The sequence below is a fragment of the Maylandia zebra genome, linkage group LG6 (genome assembly GCF_041146795.1).
Source record: "Maylandia zebra isolate NMK-2024a linkage group LG6, Mzebra_GT3a, whole genome shotgun sequence".
Classification (NCBI taxonomy): Eukaryota; Metazoa; Chordata; class Actinopteri; order Cichliformes; family Cichlidae; genus Maylandia; species Maylandia zebra.
Genome location: NC_135172.1, coordinates 20956456 through 20975357, shown reverse-complemented (window position 1 = coordinate 20975357; position 18902 = coordinate 20956456). Strand labels below are relative to the sequence as shown.

At 42.8% G+C, this 18902-nt stretch overlaps 1 protein-coding gene across 5 annotated transcripts in view; it reads right to left on the bottom strand.

Moving 5' to 3' along the window:
* The window catches only part of bnc2 (basonuclin zinc finger protein 2), a 169491-nt gene that overhangs the window by 89297 nt on the left and 61292 nt on the right, over positions 1–18902 (bottom strand). For 3 of the 5 annotated variants that reach the window (XM_076884853.1, XM_004549389.2, XM_076884852.1), the window contains exon 2: positions 924–1277. The exons of 1 other annotated variant lie outside the window; for it this stretch is intronic. In XM_076884853.1, coding sequence (XP_076740968.1) covers positions 924–1277 — 354 coding nt within the window. Of the gene's footprint in view, positions 1–923; positions 1278–2279; positions 2874–18902 lie in introns of those variants that run through there. One more of the 5 variants, XM_012918714.3, reaches the window with a different exon arrangement.

The window sequence follows — 18902 nt, the reverse complement described above, 5'->3', positions numbered from 1 at the left end:
CTAACTTTAGAGACGACATTAAAAACCTAAAAAATAAAAAAAAAAGGCTACAGAACGAAGAGGAACACCAGCGACAGCAGCAGAAGAATGTCGGGAGGAAATCTTCGACTGTCCTCAGCCGCTGCGGGCTCTCTGTTATCATCACTACTTTTCCTGGCCAGCCAGGATTCATTCACGGCTCCTTTGCTGTTCCGTAGCCGCGCGAGGGGCTTCCTGCTTCGGCCACACGAAGTCAATTAGCCGGTCCCAGAGGGGTGCCCCTTCCCGAGTCTTTATCGGCGCTGGGGTTACCAAAACACGCCTATAGCTTGCTTTTTAAAACTCCTCTCCGCTCTCACACCAATTACTGAGACAGAAGGCATGTGTGTAACAAGAGGCAAGGAATCATGTCGCAAGCTGTGCAAATTTTATATTAACATGTTTTTGCAAATACATAAAATGTGCTATTTTTTGCCCTTTTTTAAAAAATAAAAGAAAATGACAAATGCATTGAATAAATTTTGAAAAAGTGACAGATGACAGAGAGAGAGGGAAAATGCATGAATTGAAATACTTTACAGCAGGTTTGTGTAAAAGAGCAACACAAAAAGCATGAAATCAATGTTCCAAAAAGAAAAGGGAAAGTTACAAAAAATCTGCTGCAAAATTGACTCTTAACTTAAAATATCACAAACAAGACACCACGAAACCACTGGTTCCCCCCACCACCTCCACCCACCCACCCCAACATGAACTTACACATACACCTACACATGCAGACGTACACCAACACTTTCTTGGATCAGGAACCAGTAAATACTGTGAGAGTAAACACAAATCAGGAGAAGGAAAATGAACATTTGGCCTTAAAGATGGAAAAGAAAGAAGGAAGACAGGAGGAGGCAGAGATGGAGAAGATGGAGGGGTGAGGCTGAGCGACGTACCTGCTGGGACATTCTGTAGAGGAGGTTGCTGTCAGTGCTCTGTTGCTGCCATGTCCCCATGAAGCCCGGCTGCTCAGCACTAGGCGGTCTGGTGCTGAACTGCATGGAGCTCGCGCCTGCTCCCTCAGCGCTGCTGCTAACGATGCTTACGCCACCCAGACCACTTCTGCTGTTGGTGGTGCTGCTGCTACTACTACTGTGGCTACTTGAGATGATGCTCGTGCAAATGCCAGCTGTGTCCGTGGGTCCGTTAGCCTTAGCTGGAGGTGGCCTGGGCGACTCTGGGTCTCTGCTGGGCTCTGGTGGGACCGTGTCACACTCACTGCCTCTCACATCCAACTCTGCCTCCTTGGACTTAGACAGAGAGAGGGAGAGATAGAGAGGGAGGGCAGCAGCGATGTGGGAGTGTGAAGGAGGAGAGAAGAAAAAGAAGTCAGTGAAGGTGGGTTCTTTTGGGGTTATGTTGCCTTTTAAAAAAATCTAGCTTGGTTCCTGCTTGCTGAGGAGGATAACAGCAAGAGGCAAGATGAGGAAGTAGATGTATGTGTGCATGTGTATGTGTGTGAGGTTTCTTGGCAGCTCCGGTGGCAGAGCAGTGAATGTGGAGTTAATTCTCGTGAAGGGAGAGAGAAGAGGGCTTGTGGTGAATTTCCTCGGGGGCCTCGTCTTGGACAGGGGAAGATGAGCGGAGCACTGGAGGTGAAGAGGGACGAGGAAAAGGATGGAGGTGAGGAGGGAGGTTGATGAGAAGGTGAGCAAGAATGGAGTAAAACAAAAAAAAGGAGGGGATTATGGGAATTAAGGCGAGGGGGTGCATGTTGTTGCCTTTGGCCTGACTTTTTTTTTCTTTTCTTTTTTTACTTTTTGCTGTAATCCATCTGTCAGTCATTTTGTACTTGGACACGGAGTGAACAGAAACACACACTTGGATGCAAACATACACAGTGGAACGCATGTTTACCTGCATGCACACACATGGACACACTCACGTAATATTTGAAGAAGAAAAAAAAAGAAAAGTAGGAAAGTAAAAGTTAAGCAACCTGGGAAGTGCCACCACCAGACTCAGCAGTGAATATCCACACAGAAATACAATCAGAAATAAATTCAAGCTTGAGAAGGCAACAAATAGTGTGCTGTAAGTACAACAGAGATATATCTTACACTCTAGACTTTAAAAAAAAACACATACAGCAAAAAAAATTGTGAAATTTAAAAATACTGTTTCACTGTTTTCCCAAAAATTTGTCAAACAACCAAAAAAACATATTTAAAGTCCAGTTAAAAAAAAAAAAGTCCCATAAACGTCCATGAAAGCAAACAGCCGAGCCAATAAAAAGCTTGAATTTATCTTACCATCAATTCTGTGTCTGTCCCAGCAAAGTGAAGATGAGGTGTGGGAGTGAGCCACCAGCAATCCAGCTCTCCTTGCCTCCCGCTCCTCTCTCTCTCTCTCTCTCCTTTTCTCTCTCCCTTAGCCTCTCTCTCTCTCTCTGTGTCTCTGTGAATGTGTCCCTCTCTCAACGTCTGTGCTGCCGACTGTCCTCTCTCTTTCCCTCTCCTCTTGCCTCTCTCTCTCTCTCTGACTCCTCTGTACTCCGCCGCAGCCACGGAGGAACTGAACTGAGCGCCTGAGCGTGTGTGTGTGTGTGTGTGTGTGCGAGAGCGAGCCAGTGAGAGAGACGGTGGCTCGCTGAGTGTGTGTGCGAGACTGAGAGAGAGAGAGAGAGTGTGTGTGTGTCAGGCCAGTGCAGCTCAACTGAGTCAACTCCGCCGCTCCACTGTGAGATGCTCAGTGACATCGTGCTGCACACTTCGACACACTTGCACGCAGACACACACACACACACACACCCCTCCTCTGCTAGACGCAGATAGGTGGGGGCAAGCTCCCTCACAGATCGGGAGGAGGGGAGCGTTTGTCTCCCCCCGCCTTATTACCATTTGCGCTGCGAGCGGCCAGCACGTCTCAGAGCAACTTAGTTCTCCTGTGGGACCGTCCTGCCACACACGCATATGAACGCACACAGACCCCCCCACACACACACACACACAGCTATACACAGTGCTAAGCAAAGGAGCTGAGTTGTTGCCTTCCATGTGAAAAAAGAGCCACTTCTGTTTGGTGTTTTCAAGTTTCTTTGTTTCAGGAAAGAAAAATCAGGTTTGTATTCTGCAAAAAAACTGTTTTTTTTTATCACAGCTGATCAACATTTTTTGGTGTTCTTTTTGTTAGATAATTATAAATATATCTTTCTCTCTATATATATATATTTTTAAAACAAGCAAAGATGCCAGCCTTGATACATCTTTTAAAACTCTCGTGCCTTTGTTTGATTTTCACCGACTCTAATGAAAGACTAATGGAACGCAGGCAATCTGCCACCAGCATGCACACGAACACACATGCTCACAGGCACCTCCTCTCTCTCCCCTCTCCTCCTCCTCCTCCTCCTCCTCCTCCGCGGAGGCTCTCAGATTTTAATTAAGAAAAAAATGAGGAAGAGGTTCCATTTTAGCCAAATTGGTCCCCACAGCAGCAAAGGTAAGGGGAATAAAATGAGGGATGGAGGAGTAAAGGGAGGCAGACACAGAGAAAAAGACACACAGGAGGATAAGACAAAAAAAGAGGGAAAAGATCTATGCTTCCTTTGACACAGCATAGGACACATCTCAAACAATGAAGACACCCATCTCCCTCCCTCCTTCCTTCTCCTTTCCTTTCCCCTTTTTTTTTAAACTTTAAATCTCCCATCTTGTCTTCTCCACCCCGTCTTTTCGCCCCACTATCATTAGAGAAATGACAGACCAGGTGCCTCAGTCCGCAGCGAGAGGGAGATGTCACAGTGATCTTTTTCATTGCCGAGGAACAAAAGAGAAAAGGACACGGACAGAACTTCTCTCCTCAGCTACATTAAATGGCTTGTGATATATAAAGTCACTTCAAATTTTGTGGTAAATTGCGGCAGACAGCTTCTTGGTTGTCTGTTAAAAGCCTTTTGTACTATGTACTAATGGTGGTACACCGTTAACCTTTGCTGAGATTATCACACCGGTCATTACTGTTATGTACAGGTGATTTCTGCCAGCAGAGAGAAAAGTGTGCAGTGTGTGTCTCGCCACTTTGAAAATGTGCAGTTGTGTCTTTTGTCTCAAGCTCAATTTACATCTTCGCTCCTTTCTTGCTGCCTGCCTACATCTTCATCCTCTGCTTTTTTGTCTCTTGTAATTTTTCCCCCCTCCACCTCTAAATACCTTCCGCTGCTCCCTTCCTTTTCAATTCTTTTCTTCATTCATCTTTTTGCATGCTGGCCCATGCCTTGTCAGTAGCCACGAGAAGCATTGTTGTAAAAGGCATAATGTGTCACCTCTTGTCCATGTACCACCAGCTCTGCTCTTAACAACTTATTGAAAAGGTAATGCACGAGGCTTAGGCTAATTATATTAAGTGACAATTTAGCCGCCAAGGTTCCTTTTTGCTTTCCAGTTTTTTTCTCTTCCTCTCTCCTTCTGCTCCCTCCACCCCTCCACCCCATTCTCCTGTAAATGTGCTAGTCTGTGGGTTTTTCGAGTGGCACTCAGTGTTTCAAGTCAAGCTGGTGGCTCAGCTTCTGACCTGGCTGGTTAATGGCTGTTATTTGTGAGAGGGAGGAGTGGACTCTGCAGATATTGCTCACTCTTCCTCCACATTTCTTTCCCCTCTTTTTACCCCCCTACCCCGTCCACCTTGCTTCTGCCGATAGTAAATGGTCATGATGACAGCGGAAACAAAGAAAAAAAACACAGAAAGAGAGAGAGAGAGACAGAAGTAAAAATACAGAGATGAAGAAATTTTGAAGGGGGGGCTGGAAAGAGGAGGCAAGAGGAAATAGAAAGATGAAAAATCTGTGAAAGCAGGAAAAGGGTGGGAAAAAAGGGGATACTGGAGATCCTCAGGCTCCTTTATTAAAACTATTATTGTGCAGGACTTGAGAATTCCCCCCGGGGCAGGGGTCCATGTCGAAGCCCATATAATTAACTAGAGGCTCAGCTACGGATCAATTACCAGACAAGCAAGTGATAGCTGAATCAATGGAAGATCATCAGGCTCGTTATCAGTGTTGCAACTCATTAGAGGAAAAGTGAGGTAGAGAAAGAGGCAGAGTAAAAAAGAGGGGGTGGGGGGTAGGGGGGGCAAGAAGGGAGAAGGGGGTGCCTGGGTGAGGCAGGAGGAGAGGGCAGAATTGTTGGCAGTGTGTTATCCCAGAAGCTGATGGGTGTGTGTGTGTGTGTGTGTGTGTGCTGTACTAGTGTGTGATGGGCTGCTTTTCCTCATTAGCTGCCACCGACTGGTGACAGGTGGGAGTCCTGTACCATGAGCGAAGCCTGCTCTGTAGCAACAGTCACTGAGGCTTGCACGGATCAATACTGGCGTGCACATGAGGCTAAAGCTCTGCCACAGCATTCTTACTCCCCAGGTACTCACAACCTCAGTCTTGGGTACAATTTTGCAATTTGAGCAGTCAGAAGGGAGGTGTCAACAATGAAGAGTCGCAGAACAAAGGAGCAACAACTATAACCAGAAATTCAAAGCAACGCCAGAGTTAATAACCTCTTTTAACAGCAAAGTGACATCTACGTATGAAGACGTTAGTTTGAACTCTTGTAGGGTTGTGCTCAAAAGTGATTTAAAAAGAAAAATGCAATCAATTTTTTAAAGTAGGGCAAAAATGAAAAAAGTACTATTAATATGCGTTGTTTCTATTTTGCATTCACCTAAGTAGAGTTGAAGTATAATGAAATGCGCTATATAAATAAACCTCCATTGCCATCTGAACTTTGAGGATTCAGTCATTTGTGGTGATGTCACATTTGCACACTGCTTTGCATGCGTTGCTTGATTTATGTTTTAATTCTGATTTTCCTCTTTCATTTGATGTTTAGAAATTGGTGCCTTTAGAGATAAATGACTGAATCCTCAAAGTTCAGATGGCAATCGGGAAACAATATAAATCTGTGACCTAAACATCTGCCAGTAACTACCGGGGATTGTGCTGATATCGTTTCAAACAACACAAACGTGTTTTCTCATGATTTGTGTTACTTTTTTCTATATTTATCAATATTATATTACATCATCTCATTAATTCTTTTACTGTTCACTTATTTTTGGCTTGTATTCTATTATTTCCATTCTGATTATATTTCAGTCTTTATTAAAGAAAAACATATAGAGCACGTCGGGTAAAAGAGTCCAATAAGAGTGCAGAAAGTGAGATTTAAAACATTCTTGGACTCTTTGTACTTTAACTATGGCACCATCCATCACTAAGTCCACACTATTATGCCCATCAAACCTCTTAGCACTGCCTGTTTGTTTCCCAAGCACTGACATCTAATGGGTCAAATAGCCCAGAAATTGGGTGCGACAGCACTGAGTTGTTAGACCAGTCTCAAGAGAACCAATTCCCCTTACTATGCTCTTGAGAGGCAAAGTATCCAGCTTTTTATTTTCTGTGCAAAGTGAGAAAACCTGTTGAAGCAAACAACAAAGAGTACAAAACAAATACAGGGAGTCATCAAAGAGTCATAATTACGATGCTTTGCTGCTGTATTATTTTTCTGTTTTGTGTTGCTTTTTTTTTTTCTTTTCACGACAGAAAATCACAACAACAAAGACCAGCTCGCACAAAAACTAGGCCAGAAAGGGAGAGGACAACAAGTGGAAGGTGGAACGACATAATTTGTGCAGCGGCGGCGATCATGTGCCACAGAAACAAATGATCTCCACCAGCAGAAGGAGCTTGATGAGCACCCTCTCTTTGCCGAGCAGGATGCTGGCTGGTGAAACACTGATTCTTTTCAGGTTGTCACATGAAAGTCACATCTAGAGTTCATCCTATCAGCTGTTCAGTCATTCCCAACTTGTTTTCTCTGCTCATATAAAGCTTTCCTATCATCTTACATTCTTGTTCGAATAATTAAAGGTAAACAAAGCTAAACAATAACATTCACGGCGAAAGAGTCGTGGAAAGTGACCAAAAAAAGGGTCAAAAAACCAAAACGTGAGTGCAGCTTTTCAGCAGTACACTAAAGACGTAAGCAGGAGCACATGGCTAAGGGCTGGTACTGTCAGTGACCTGATTTATGATCACAGTGCATGTGACAACGAACGGCGTGTCGATTAGATGGCGCAGGGATAGAACTGTCACTGTTCTGCTACCACTACAGGGCCACAAGACATCATATGACACCAACAGGAACAGCCCTCCACTTGTGATAGCGTTAGAGACAGACGGAGAGAAAGACGGAGAGAAAGGCAGATGAGGGCACCAAAAGGTCTGAGAGAGAATAAAGAGAGCCACATGATTGCCCGTGTCACTGATCACTGCAATCTGGGCTCCACTTATAAGTGCACCTTTGTGAGCGAAACAGTATAACAAGATGAGTCTAACGAGTGTTCTGAGTTATTTACAATTTTCAGCTGTATTTGTGGTAATATAGAAAGGCAGAAGGTTAATTGCTAAGAGCATCATTTGCTAATGCCTGTTTAGCAATTTGTGATCTAATGACATGTTATGCATAACAGCGCTCCACATCCTAGTTTTTTTTCTTCAAAGGGCAGGCTCCACTATCCAGGTCGGGAGATAAAACTACAATTTTATCAGCATCAGCATGGACACACACACACACACACACACACACACACACACACACACACACACACACACAAATACATATACATATACAGTGCTCATTCACATGTTCACCTCGATCCCAGCAGGCACCAGACCACTATCCTTCCTTCTCACCAAATCTCTGAACAACTTTCACATGACGACACATGAACACACACACATGCAGAAATTCACTTAAGCTCTCTATATCTGAAAATCTCAATTCAAACATGCGTGGTGTTTATATTCTTTATATTAGTGGGTCTGCAACTAGTCACTGCTTTTATCATCAGTTAATCTGACTGGTGCTTTCCTGATTCGTGATATGATACAGTTTTCGTAGTGCAACAAATAGACAAAAGTGGAGCCCTGCAGCGTGCATACTGTTGATTTAATAATTTGGCAGCGATTAACAATTCAAAATATTGAGAAAATAAAGAAAAAAACAATCAAAAAATTAAATATTACTTAGAGCCAACAGTCTGAAAGCCCAGTGATATTTACTGAGATACTTAAGAAACTAGCTAACTAGCTAATCACAGTAAACAGACTGGTGGATTTCCAGCATCTTCTTTTTCAAAACCTCTTTAAACTCTGTGTAAAGATGCATTTCAAAACAAATCATACAAGCTAGAAATTAAGTGTTTTAAGATGCTGTAAAAACTGAAACATTTCAGCAATTTTCTCTAGCTCAGTATCAATTAGTTCTGCAGCTTGCAGTTTGCTAGCTAGCAAATAACTCACACGATGACATAAAAAAAACAGGGAGATGGGATTATCTCCAGCATCAGCTACATTCACCAGCTGTTAATGGAAAAGGCTATATAACAACTTTAGTGGGAGAAAAAAAATGACTTAACTCTTTAAGTTGTATAATGATTCACAGATGTCATTGTTATGGATTGTAGGATTTATAACAACTAATTAGAGTCACTAAAGTGGCCCTACCAATGGTTTCTGGTGCTGGTGCCAACTTATCTGACAAATACTATGGCTTGTTGGAATGTTTCTATAAGGAACAAGATTTAAACTTAAATTCAACAAAATTTAGCATGACTCCAAATGCACAAATCTCTGCTTTGTCCAGTGTGATTAAGGTGGCAGGAATTAAGAGGTTGCGTTGTTCTGCGACTCGGGAAGGGAGTAAAAATATCAAAGCTGCAGCAGAAAATACTCCACACTCACACTTGGATAATTCTCTTCTAATCATCAGTAGCTCTTCTCCTCCTCCACCCTCATTTACTTCTCTTATGTTTCCCTCCTTTACAACTCTCTCCTCACCTCATCAGACAGGCCTCTGCCTCACCCCTCCGCCGCCTTCATCCCTTCAGTCCTGTCCTCTCTCACTGACCCGTGCTCCCCCCCAGTCACAGGGCATTGTGTCTCTACCTGCCAGGCTCCCTGACAGCCCCACGTCCCCCCTCACCCCTGAGAGGAGACCGCCTGCCCATCCGGAACGCTGCCGTGGCAACTCTGCCCCCCGCCACCCCCACCTCACCGTCCAACCCAATATCCACCGAACCCAGTGGTGAGAGTTTGACAAAGTCCTTCTCGACAGTGTCTTCCTTCTCTGAACCTCCTCCACACTTTTCCCCACCTCTCATTATTCTGTTTTTACCCTTCCTCTCAGTCTTATAACCCTCAGATTTTCTCCCTTCCTGACCTCACTAATGTGTCTTGACCTGTTTTAACTTTCTGCTCCCTTTTACACTCACTGATTAGCTTCTCTCCCTTTTTTTCTAAAGGCTAAAAAGATATAAGTAGTTGTTACACTGCGACCCTTTAAAAGCGTTTGTTGTGGACAATAGTAAATATTGACACCCAACAAGTATAATTAAATCTTCACTGAGACCTAATTTTGCTTCCATTTTTCATAATTTTGCATTACAATAAAAGACTGCACAATAAGGTCATTTAAAAGTGGTTCCATCAGACTAATTACTGGCCAGTTCTTTCTTGCTATATATGCACTGACCACAGGCTGAATGTCAACCAACAAAATGTAACTTCTGTGAACTATAGGTCAGGCAAGCCACCAAAATATTGTAGACAACTGTCCATGCAATAAAAGAAAAAAAATGGAGGCTTGTTTTGAACATACAAGATGTGATTTAAAAAAAAAGTTCCACAGCATATATTTAAATTTGGCCCCTTCAACATTGTCTCCTTTGGCACTTTTGGACCTACCAAAGTGTTGGAAACAGCACTCCTATCTGTATTTCATTAATTAAATTTAAAGCCCTACATGGCCAGGCTCCTGCCTATAAAGGTCTTTCACATGATGTCATGGTCACTTGTGAATTTTCTCCCATATTGGATGTGAAATAACCACAAGCTGCTAGAGAAATATGTGTATTTTCCAGCTGGTTGGTGAGCGGCTGCTGGAAGTTTCTTATTGCCAGCAGGTGAAAACAGTTGTAAAGAACGTCCTGTACAAAAAACTCTTTGAGCTTGCTTTGATTGCCACGGTCACCTGTGGTTTATTTTTATGTTGGATAGTGATGGTCTTACAACTGAATAATACACCGGTTTGAAATAGATAATTTTAAAATTAATTATTATATTATATATAAAAGCTGTGGTTATTTATTAGTATCTCCTTCCTGGGTATGACTGTGTCTGCAAATGTGTTTTGAGGAAAGTCATCAGTTCACAGCTGTGCATCTGCTCCGTGGTGAAGTAATGGGAATCACGCATTATACCAGTTAACCTTTGTGAGTAAAAGGGAAGTCCACGGCTGCTTTTGATGTGAAAAAGAAAAAGAAAAAAATCGATGACTTCACAAAAGCTGAGACGTGGTCCAACAAGCCTGTGTACCATCTGAAAACTCCCCAGAAAACAAATGCAAATCCAGAAAGGAGGTGGGAACAAAAAACATGTGGGTTGCATTAGCCAGGGGAGTCTTTATTTATGGCACACACATGACAAGGAACATAACCGCTAACACCACGACAAACACACAAACACTTGTGACGCTCCTCGCCAAAAAAAACACCCAAATAAATGTCACACAAATCATTGTGTGGTAGTAAAAGCCATTCGGCAAACAAGCAGAAAAGTTTTAGGTTTATTTCAGAGAATTTCTGCTGAGGAAAAAGAAAAACGAAAAAAAGTTTGGGTTAAATTCTTCTTCTGTCTCTAACTCTGGTCTTTCTCATTCATCTTTTTTTAGCCACACGTCTAAAGAAGAGAAAAGTAGGAAGTGTAGTTTCAGAAGCAATATATTTTTTATTTTTCAAGTTCTGTAGGATGTGTGCTCCAACCAAACGATCAGCACATTAAAAAGTCATTTTAGTTTCTCTTCCTGTGAGCCCCGTGGAGAGGTTCTAAGTGTAATGCCCGTTGCTGCCCTCCCCTCCTCCAAACCCCTTGTAATTGAATACTATCCCACAGCCTGGGCAAAAATCAGCTTAGCGAATGCATAAAGAGGAAAAAAAATAATAAAAAAAATGATTATTATTCCACCATCAGGTTTCAATTACACAGAAGAGGAGGGTTAAGTGAACATGAAGTCATATTAAAGTATATAGAAGGCCACTGGCTTTGGGGTGCTTTGTTGAAAGCTCTCATGTATTAACACGCATTCTTGCACGTGGCCAAGTTACATTATTTGCTTATTACAACCATAGCCACAGGTTTGGCATGCAAGCTTTGAATTCCTGCTCTCGCTTAGAACCACTTCCACCGAGAACAAGAACCTATTAGTCTGAAAACATTGATGAGAGAGAAAAAATATGTCATGTCTACATCTGGCATACACAGAGGCCAGAAACCTGACTGTGTGTGTGTGTTTGTGTGTGTGTGTGTGTGTGTGTGTGTGTGTGTGTGTGTGCAGTGTTATGCATGAGCATGTGTTCCATCTTGCATGTCTGTGTTTCATTGCTTTAAAACATTAGACATGCAGGACCAATTTAAGGTCAGAATGGGAGTGAGGCTGTATTCACACTTAAGTTGAGATTCGGAGCATCTGTTGTTCTTGTCTTCCATTTCTACAGAAATCAGCTTGTGCTACTTTTCTTTTTTATTCTTTCCTCCCATCATTTGGGTTCACAGCTCGGCTGTCTGGCCCTCTTTCTCATGCAGTCAGTCTTTCGCACTTTGTCCTCACACACCACCACACCAGATTCTGTCACCTGTCTCTGCTGGTTCAATCACTCCCAGAGAGGCAGAGGAATGGCCTCCACATTCCCAGAGGCAAGACATAAAGGGCTGTGAATGGATTGGTTGATGGCGAGGGGGACGAAACCAGCAGCTAAATTATTAAGTGACACTTTGCTTCGAGACACACAAACACACTCATAAGGCGGGAGGGTAAACGCATTAGAACGGTTAGCCCCCTGAATGCACCCGACAACTCGAGTACACGCTAACTCGCGTCAAAATCATCAAACCAGGCCTGGGGCTCTTAAAACGTCGTGGAGCCTGGGAGGCTTTCTGAGAGTGAGTGGCCCTGTCATCGCAGCCATCGCTGCCAATAAATAAGTAAATATGGGAGTGGAGCGGCTAAGCAGCATCACCACAGAGTTGACAGCACCCATCCACTGCAAGTTTGCAGCAAATAGGTATTCGCACCTGTGTTTATGTGTGTCTCTGTGGGTCTGTGTACTCTTCCAACATCTGACAAGCTCCAGGGGGAGAAGGTAGGGCCACGATCTTGGTCATCTCCCCAGCTAGAATGTGCCAAAGCAGGACTTCATTCACTTAAGTTCCACCTGGCCTTGATTTCCTGTGAACAAGGCTTGAGCACACCGGGAGAGCACAGGTCTAATTTGGTACATAAGGCGGCAGGATGATGGGCCATTTGGCCACCATGGAACCAGACTCCCATGTTAGCAGGGAGCACAACACAACTCCTCAAGTCTTAGCTTGAAGAGCTGCAACAAAATTACACAAGCACTTGTATCACTGCTATTAAGTCATCTCCTCATGTGTCCTTTCATACATAAAATATGCAAAAAATAAGACGTAAAATGACAAAAAATGGCACCAAGGGTTCATTTGCGCTGATTATAAAATCCCCAGACAAACACACAGAAACATAACAAAGCCTTTAAATAATGTCAGCTAATTTTCTGCGTCCAACAAAGCCAGCCTTTTCTCATTTCTGCGTTTGTGTCAAAGAGGCACGGACAAAGTGTCCTTTGGCATCAGTGCACATGAGTATCTCTCACTCCCAACTCATAACATACGCACACTTGTAAAGAATCAATTGGTGGCACGTTTAAAAGCACCGGATCGCCCTAAGCCTGCACTTTTTGTGTCTAAACTTCACCGGTGAGGGGAAACTAAAGAAAATCAGCCAACTGACAAACTCTCGACCTCTTGTGTGGGAATATTTGATCAGCAGGGATGAGAACGCTTTGACCAGGCGTAATGGAGGTGAATATAATTTTATTCATGCTGCAAAAAGCAAAAATCACTGCCAGATGTTTTCATTTAAAACCATCATCATAAAGGAATCCTAATAAAAAAAACTATTATTTTTTCTGTGAGGAAAAAAAGAGCATTGCTCCTGGAAAGATGAACTGCCACTGGATATTCCATCCATCCATTCGCTTCCGCTTTTCCTTTTCAGGGTCGCGGGGGGCGCTGGAGCCTATCCCAGCTGTCATAGGGCGAGAGGCAGGGTACACCCTGGACAGGTCGCCAGTCTGTCGCAGGGCTCTGGATATTTTAAAAATGATTTAAAATGACCCATGGATTCAAATCCTTATGCCTAGCACATTTAAATTCTTTGCATTATAACTCCAATATAAGTAGAAAATCTTATTAGTATTTCAAATTTCTATGATCTGTTAAACAGATTTTAGCTGTACCCACAGAATAACGCCGCTTCAAGCCCATGTCACGCTTGTTTTCCCATCATTATGACCACTAGTGGACACTGAAGACAATCTGGTGTAGTTAGCCTAACAATAAATGCAATGGCATGGTGATACTTAAGCAACTGTAAACAGTGTTTGTGGGCTCGTAAATGTACTCACAATTTGGATGTATCTGTATCGCTGTGTGTACACATATGTGTGCTCGTGTATGTGTTTATCTGTGGGTACGTTCATTGTAAAGCCTGCTAATTGCAGTTGAGACTCCTTTAATTAACACAAAGAGAGGTCTCTGGGGTATCTATGGGCACTGTGAGTGTGTCACGAGTTTATATCTAGCTAACCTGTGGGACACAACAGCCTAATCAGAGCCTTTTAAGTTCTGCCATGCTTACACTGGAGGATTAACTGAAGACACACTTTAGTCGTGGAAAATGAGACAACCGAGGATCGCGCTGGTCTGGCCGACAAAACAAGCAAAGGGGGGAAAAAATAAAATAAAAACCCACATGCGCCTGGAAACACGGAACACTTTGAACCGAGTACACAACGATGCTGACAATAAGAGGTGTGTATTTTAAGGTTGTAATGACTTTATTTAGCTTGAGTCTTGCTCAACTGTAAACAAAATGGTTGCCCGGCTGTTGTTGTTTGCAGATTAATGGTTTGTGTATGGCAAAGGGGCGCCACAGGAGACATGACACAGGATATGCCTCAATCTTTCTCTCTTCCCTTTGTCCACCCACCTCCATTTTCATTTGCTCGCTCGCTTCTCTTTCCTTTTTAAAAATAACTTGCGCTCTTTTTTATTATTCCTGCCAATTTGGACAGGAGCCGTGGTCAAAGACAGATTACACTAAGTCGCGTATCAAACCTAATCAATCTTCAGCCCCTGGAAGGCATCACTCTCCCAATGAATAATTACAGCAATCCAGTTATGAGCTGCCAGTGCCAAAATGTTGCCACCACCATCTTTTAGGATGCTGGAACCCCTGGCTGATTAACCAATGAACTTTGAGGGCGCACGTTCATGAGCGTGTGTCTGTGTGTGTGGTCCCTGTAAAGACAAAGTCAGAGGCAACAAAAGATGAATGCTTCAGTCATCACAAGCACTACTGTTTTTTTGTTCTTTTTCCTTTGAGAGTTAATAAAGTCATTTGAGCTACATTAAATCCGAGTGGCACCTGGGGTATGCGGAAGTGGGAGAGCTGATATGTGGGAAAGAATGAGAGTGATCATGTGTGTGTCGATCCAGGATTTAGGTTGGCAAGGTTGCTCTAGTCAAACTAAGGCCAAACTCAATTTGGCTTCCATACATCCTTAGTATAGCTTGCAGTAGAGGAAATGTGCTACACCACCCTCTGCTGCTCTCACACACACAGAGACACACACACACACACACATGCAACGAGATGAAGATGATTAAAAGGAGAGAAAGGTGATGTTTTGTGAGGAGGGGAAAAAGAGATAAAAGAAGGCAGAGAACGAGAACTGTTTGTGTGCATGTGTGTGTGTGCATGTGTGTGTGTGCGTGTGTGTGTGTGTGTGCGTGTGTGCACGCATGAGGGGTGGGGGGGTGGGGGGTGATGAATGAACGAATCATTGTGTTGGTGGGTGCGCTGCAATCAGCGGGGAGAAGACGCTCCAGTCACACACTGTCAGTTATCCAGCCACTGATATGTGATGTATAAAAGGACGTGTGCACCATACAACATGACGATCTTTCATCAAGAGGCATGTTGAGTAGAAAATATTGAGAGATAATTGACAAGAAACTGCTTTTCTTCCTCGTGAGAGAGGGGAGCCACTGCGTTGTACATGAGAGGAAGTCAGCGGAGACAGTAGGGAGGGAGGAAAAAAGGGGGGAGAAGAGTGAGCGTGTAACTGCAGAGCAGCTGTATTGAGCGGAGGAGGGTGTCATTTAGAAAGTGGCTGGCTCAGCAATGGCCATTAGTAGCACTGTGACACAGTGGAGTGTCAAGCAAACAGACAGGAGGAAGAACCTGCACTGATGTGGGCAGACAGGCAGATTGAGAACGGATAACCAACGGATATGTTATAATGATGTTTATCAGTAAATCTTTACTTACTTAATCTAAAGACGATTATTAAAGTGGGAAAATATAACACAATAATAATTTATTTGAAAATGTTGCCCTTTTTTTGTAACTTCATTGTTTTTGTCTTTTGTTTGGGGGGGGGGGGGGGGCAGACTTTTAAATTTCAAAAATCAAATTTTGCTTTTATAAAGGTTTATTCAACATGCTCAATTCATTTTATTAGAATCACTTTATTTTTTTATTTATTTTTTGTTTTTATGTATCATATATGAAAAAACACCATCAACAGCCAGAAAAACTTTTTTGCTATAATTTCAGGCTTAAACTGTCTTAATTACCAGAGTATATGAACCAATATGACTATAAAATAAATCTTCAGAACACGGACATGAATAACACTAAATTGTTTGGTACTTGGTACTTGTAGGTGATGCTGGGCACTTGTGGTTTAGTGTATTTGTAAAGAACTAAATTTGATGAAGCAACAAGTCATAAAACACCATAAATTGCATTTACAGGTAACAATTTTAAGACTTAGATGATTACTTACAATAATATTGTTTTATTTAAAATTTACTCTGCGAATTAGCAATTTACTTATTATTACACTTATTTGCATAAATATTTCATATACAAATGTCCATTGTGAACATTTTCTCTCCAGCATGAAATATGACATGTTATTGACTCAGAATAGCCTGGTACACATAAGTCAAAAACTTAGGGTTGCATGGAGTGTTTTTAATAAAAGTGCCTCAGAGCCAGAGACATCATCTTTGTTATTTCATTTTTTTTCTTCCTCCTCAAAATCTGGCACCTCCACCAATGCAAATCCACTGACAGTTCAGTAGTCCTTTACCACATATGCAGCACTACTCCACAAGATCTTTGTATAATCACTGGAGTTCCTTTTTTAAATGAGACGGTGTTATAGATCTCTCCAAACAGTATCAGCACTAAAACGCATTATTGAAAAACTGTAAGGAGGATACTGATATTTACATGATTTTAGGTAATCTGATATTTTGAGCCAGGGAAGCCTCTTATAACACTGAAGTGAAACACTAGATACTTAATACAGGAATAATACAGCCATTCTGCAAACCACAAACTACCCAGCGCCACGCCACAAATAACTATGATTTTGAGCAAGAAGGAGTGGAAGAGTGTAAAGAAACAAAGAGAGAGAGGGCTGGGGGGAGACATAACTAAAAATTACTTAGCCCATGAAATTCCTTAGACAGCAGAACTAGCAGTGAAGGCTAAACACTCCAGAGTCTGGGTGTTGGCAGACACAAAACACCGCCACAGGATGTGAGAGAGCTATTGCAACCAATCAAAACTCTTAGTTCAACTTCAAGGACCAAACATATGATATCAAAGTAAAGGAGAAAATGCCAGTGATCTGATAAGATTAGACGTGCTCTCTGAGCTTCCCGTGATTATTAATTGCATCTACAATGGCATCGCTGATTTGTGACTCCCAACCTCTTTTCTCCTTTGTTTTAATTTTCGTCGAAACAATGCCGTTTAATAACTTGCGGTTGAAAAACTACAATCGAGCCTTATTTATTTGCCTGGAAGACAATCTGAGCTTCCACTTCACTTTCCCACCAGTCCGTCCAGCTGCCCACTGCCAGAAAGCATTTTGCTGGGGACAGTGTGGTCCTATTGGAGCGACAGGAATTCACAAACAGAGGGGGCAAACCAAGGTTACTGAAACGAAGGGCCCAGGCACGCTCCCAAACGAGGCAGGCGGCAGTGCAGCCAGCGCAATCTGGGGTCCTTCTGCTGACTAGCCACACTAGGACTCATGGGAAGGGAATGTAAGGCTCCTTTGCAGGCCAAGTTTGAAGGAGTGTGGAGTGAGAGACTAACTGCTTGAAGAGGACGGAGTTAGCATATGAGAATGCTGCGTGTGTGTGTATGTGTGTGTGAGTGTATAAAAACCTTGACAAGTAAACTCTGGCTGCCATCACTCGTCACTTCTTTGTGTTGGAAAAGACCACCTTGCCACACCCGTGCTATTCTCGTGCAGGCCAAGTCTTCTCCCATTCCAATGAAGAGACATTAAGGGAAGAGTAATCACTTTGGACGTGAGCTGCCAATTTAGTCTGAACTTATTTATCTCATTTAGAGTCAGTTTGGAGGGATATACACATGGCAAATTCCGACTTCACAGTTCCCACAGACGTAGGAATTGAAACTGCTGGCAGGCCTGACGATATTCCTTCATTGAGCTTTGCATTACTGTAACAAGAGAGGGAGTGACAACGATTTGCCAAACCCTGACAACTGCAATCCTGTCACTGCCTGCTGCCAGTTTATCTGTGGGTTGTTTTTTTTTCAGTGGATGCTTCACCACTAATTCGATTTCTTCTGGTTTTCAAGCATTAAATTCTGAATTAGGATCTTCTGAAAAACCAGATTATCTATGCAAAAAGTCACATGTCCACACGCTCTCACACTCAAACAGGTAGACGACAGCGGCCCACTAGACGCAGAGACCTCCCAAAAAACTTACATCCTACATGGCTCTGGCTGTGCATACTAACTAGTAACTGGCTTTACATTGAGCATGCACGCATGTAAGTGCACACATGCACGGTTTACTCTAATTAGTGCTGGTATTTTCAGGGCTTGTTTGCACAAATTGGTAATGTGTGATTTGAATTAAAATATGGTTGCAGGGAGAGCGGTGGGGAGGAATTGTTCCCAATAAAAATAAATAAATAAATAAAAGAAATAGAAAGGGGTTTCACCTTGCCCTTTTGTTGGGACTCATACGAAAGTAATTTAATCCAGTGAGGGAAAAGAGGAAAGAGAAAGAGGTACAGAAAGAGAGAGGTAGCAAAAAAAGACAGGGAAGGAGAGACAGAAAGAAAAAAGGGGGAGGGAGATACATTCCGTTTGGGCCATAGTGAGAGGCACTGTGGGTGTCTGAGGGCCCTCACTGCCAGTAATTGCTTCCATATAGGACTCTTCCACACACATATACACACATCTACATGCACACGCGCAGTTAACATTGTAAAAGCAGATGTGGGACATCTACCAGTATGAAAAAAGAAAAAACATCATTTACAACAGATAAATGCATGTACTAAAAGTGTCAATTTATTTAACCATTGAACTCAGTTTTCATGGAGCTCGTCATTAAGCATAATACGGTGGATAGCAGCTCTCGATTAAGAGGATGAGGCACTTTAGCAAGGTACTTGCTTGTCCCCGAAACAAGGAGCATTTTAGCAGAGTATTCTGTTAATCCAGCTCAAAGCCGGACAAAGGACGGGCGACCGTGCTTGAATTGTACTATAAGTAGGTTTAAGCCACAGAGGTAAAAAGGAAATAGGGTGGAACAGTGGTGTGGCGGTCAGCATAGTTGACTCATACCAAAGAGGGTCCTGGGTTTGAATCCACCAGTTGGCTGGGCCTTTCTGT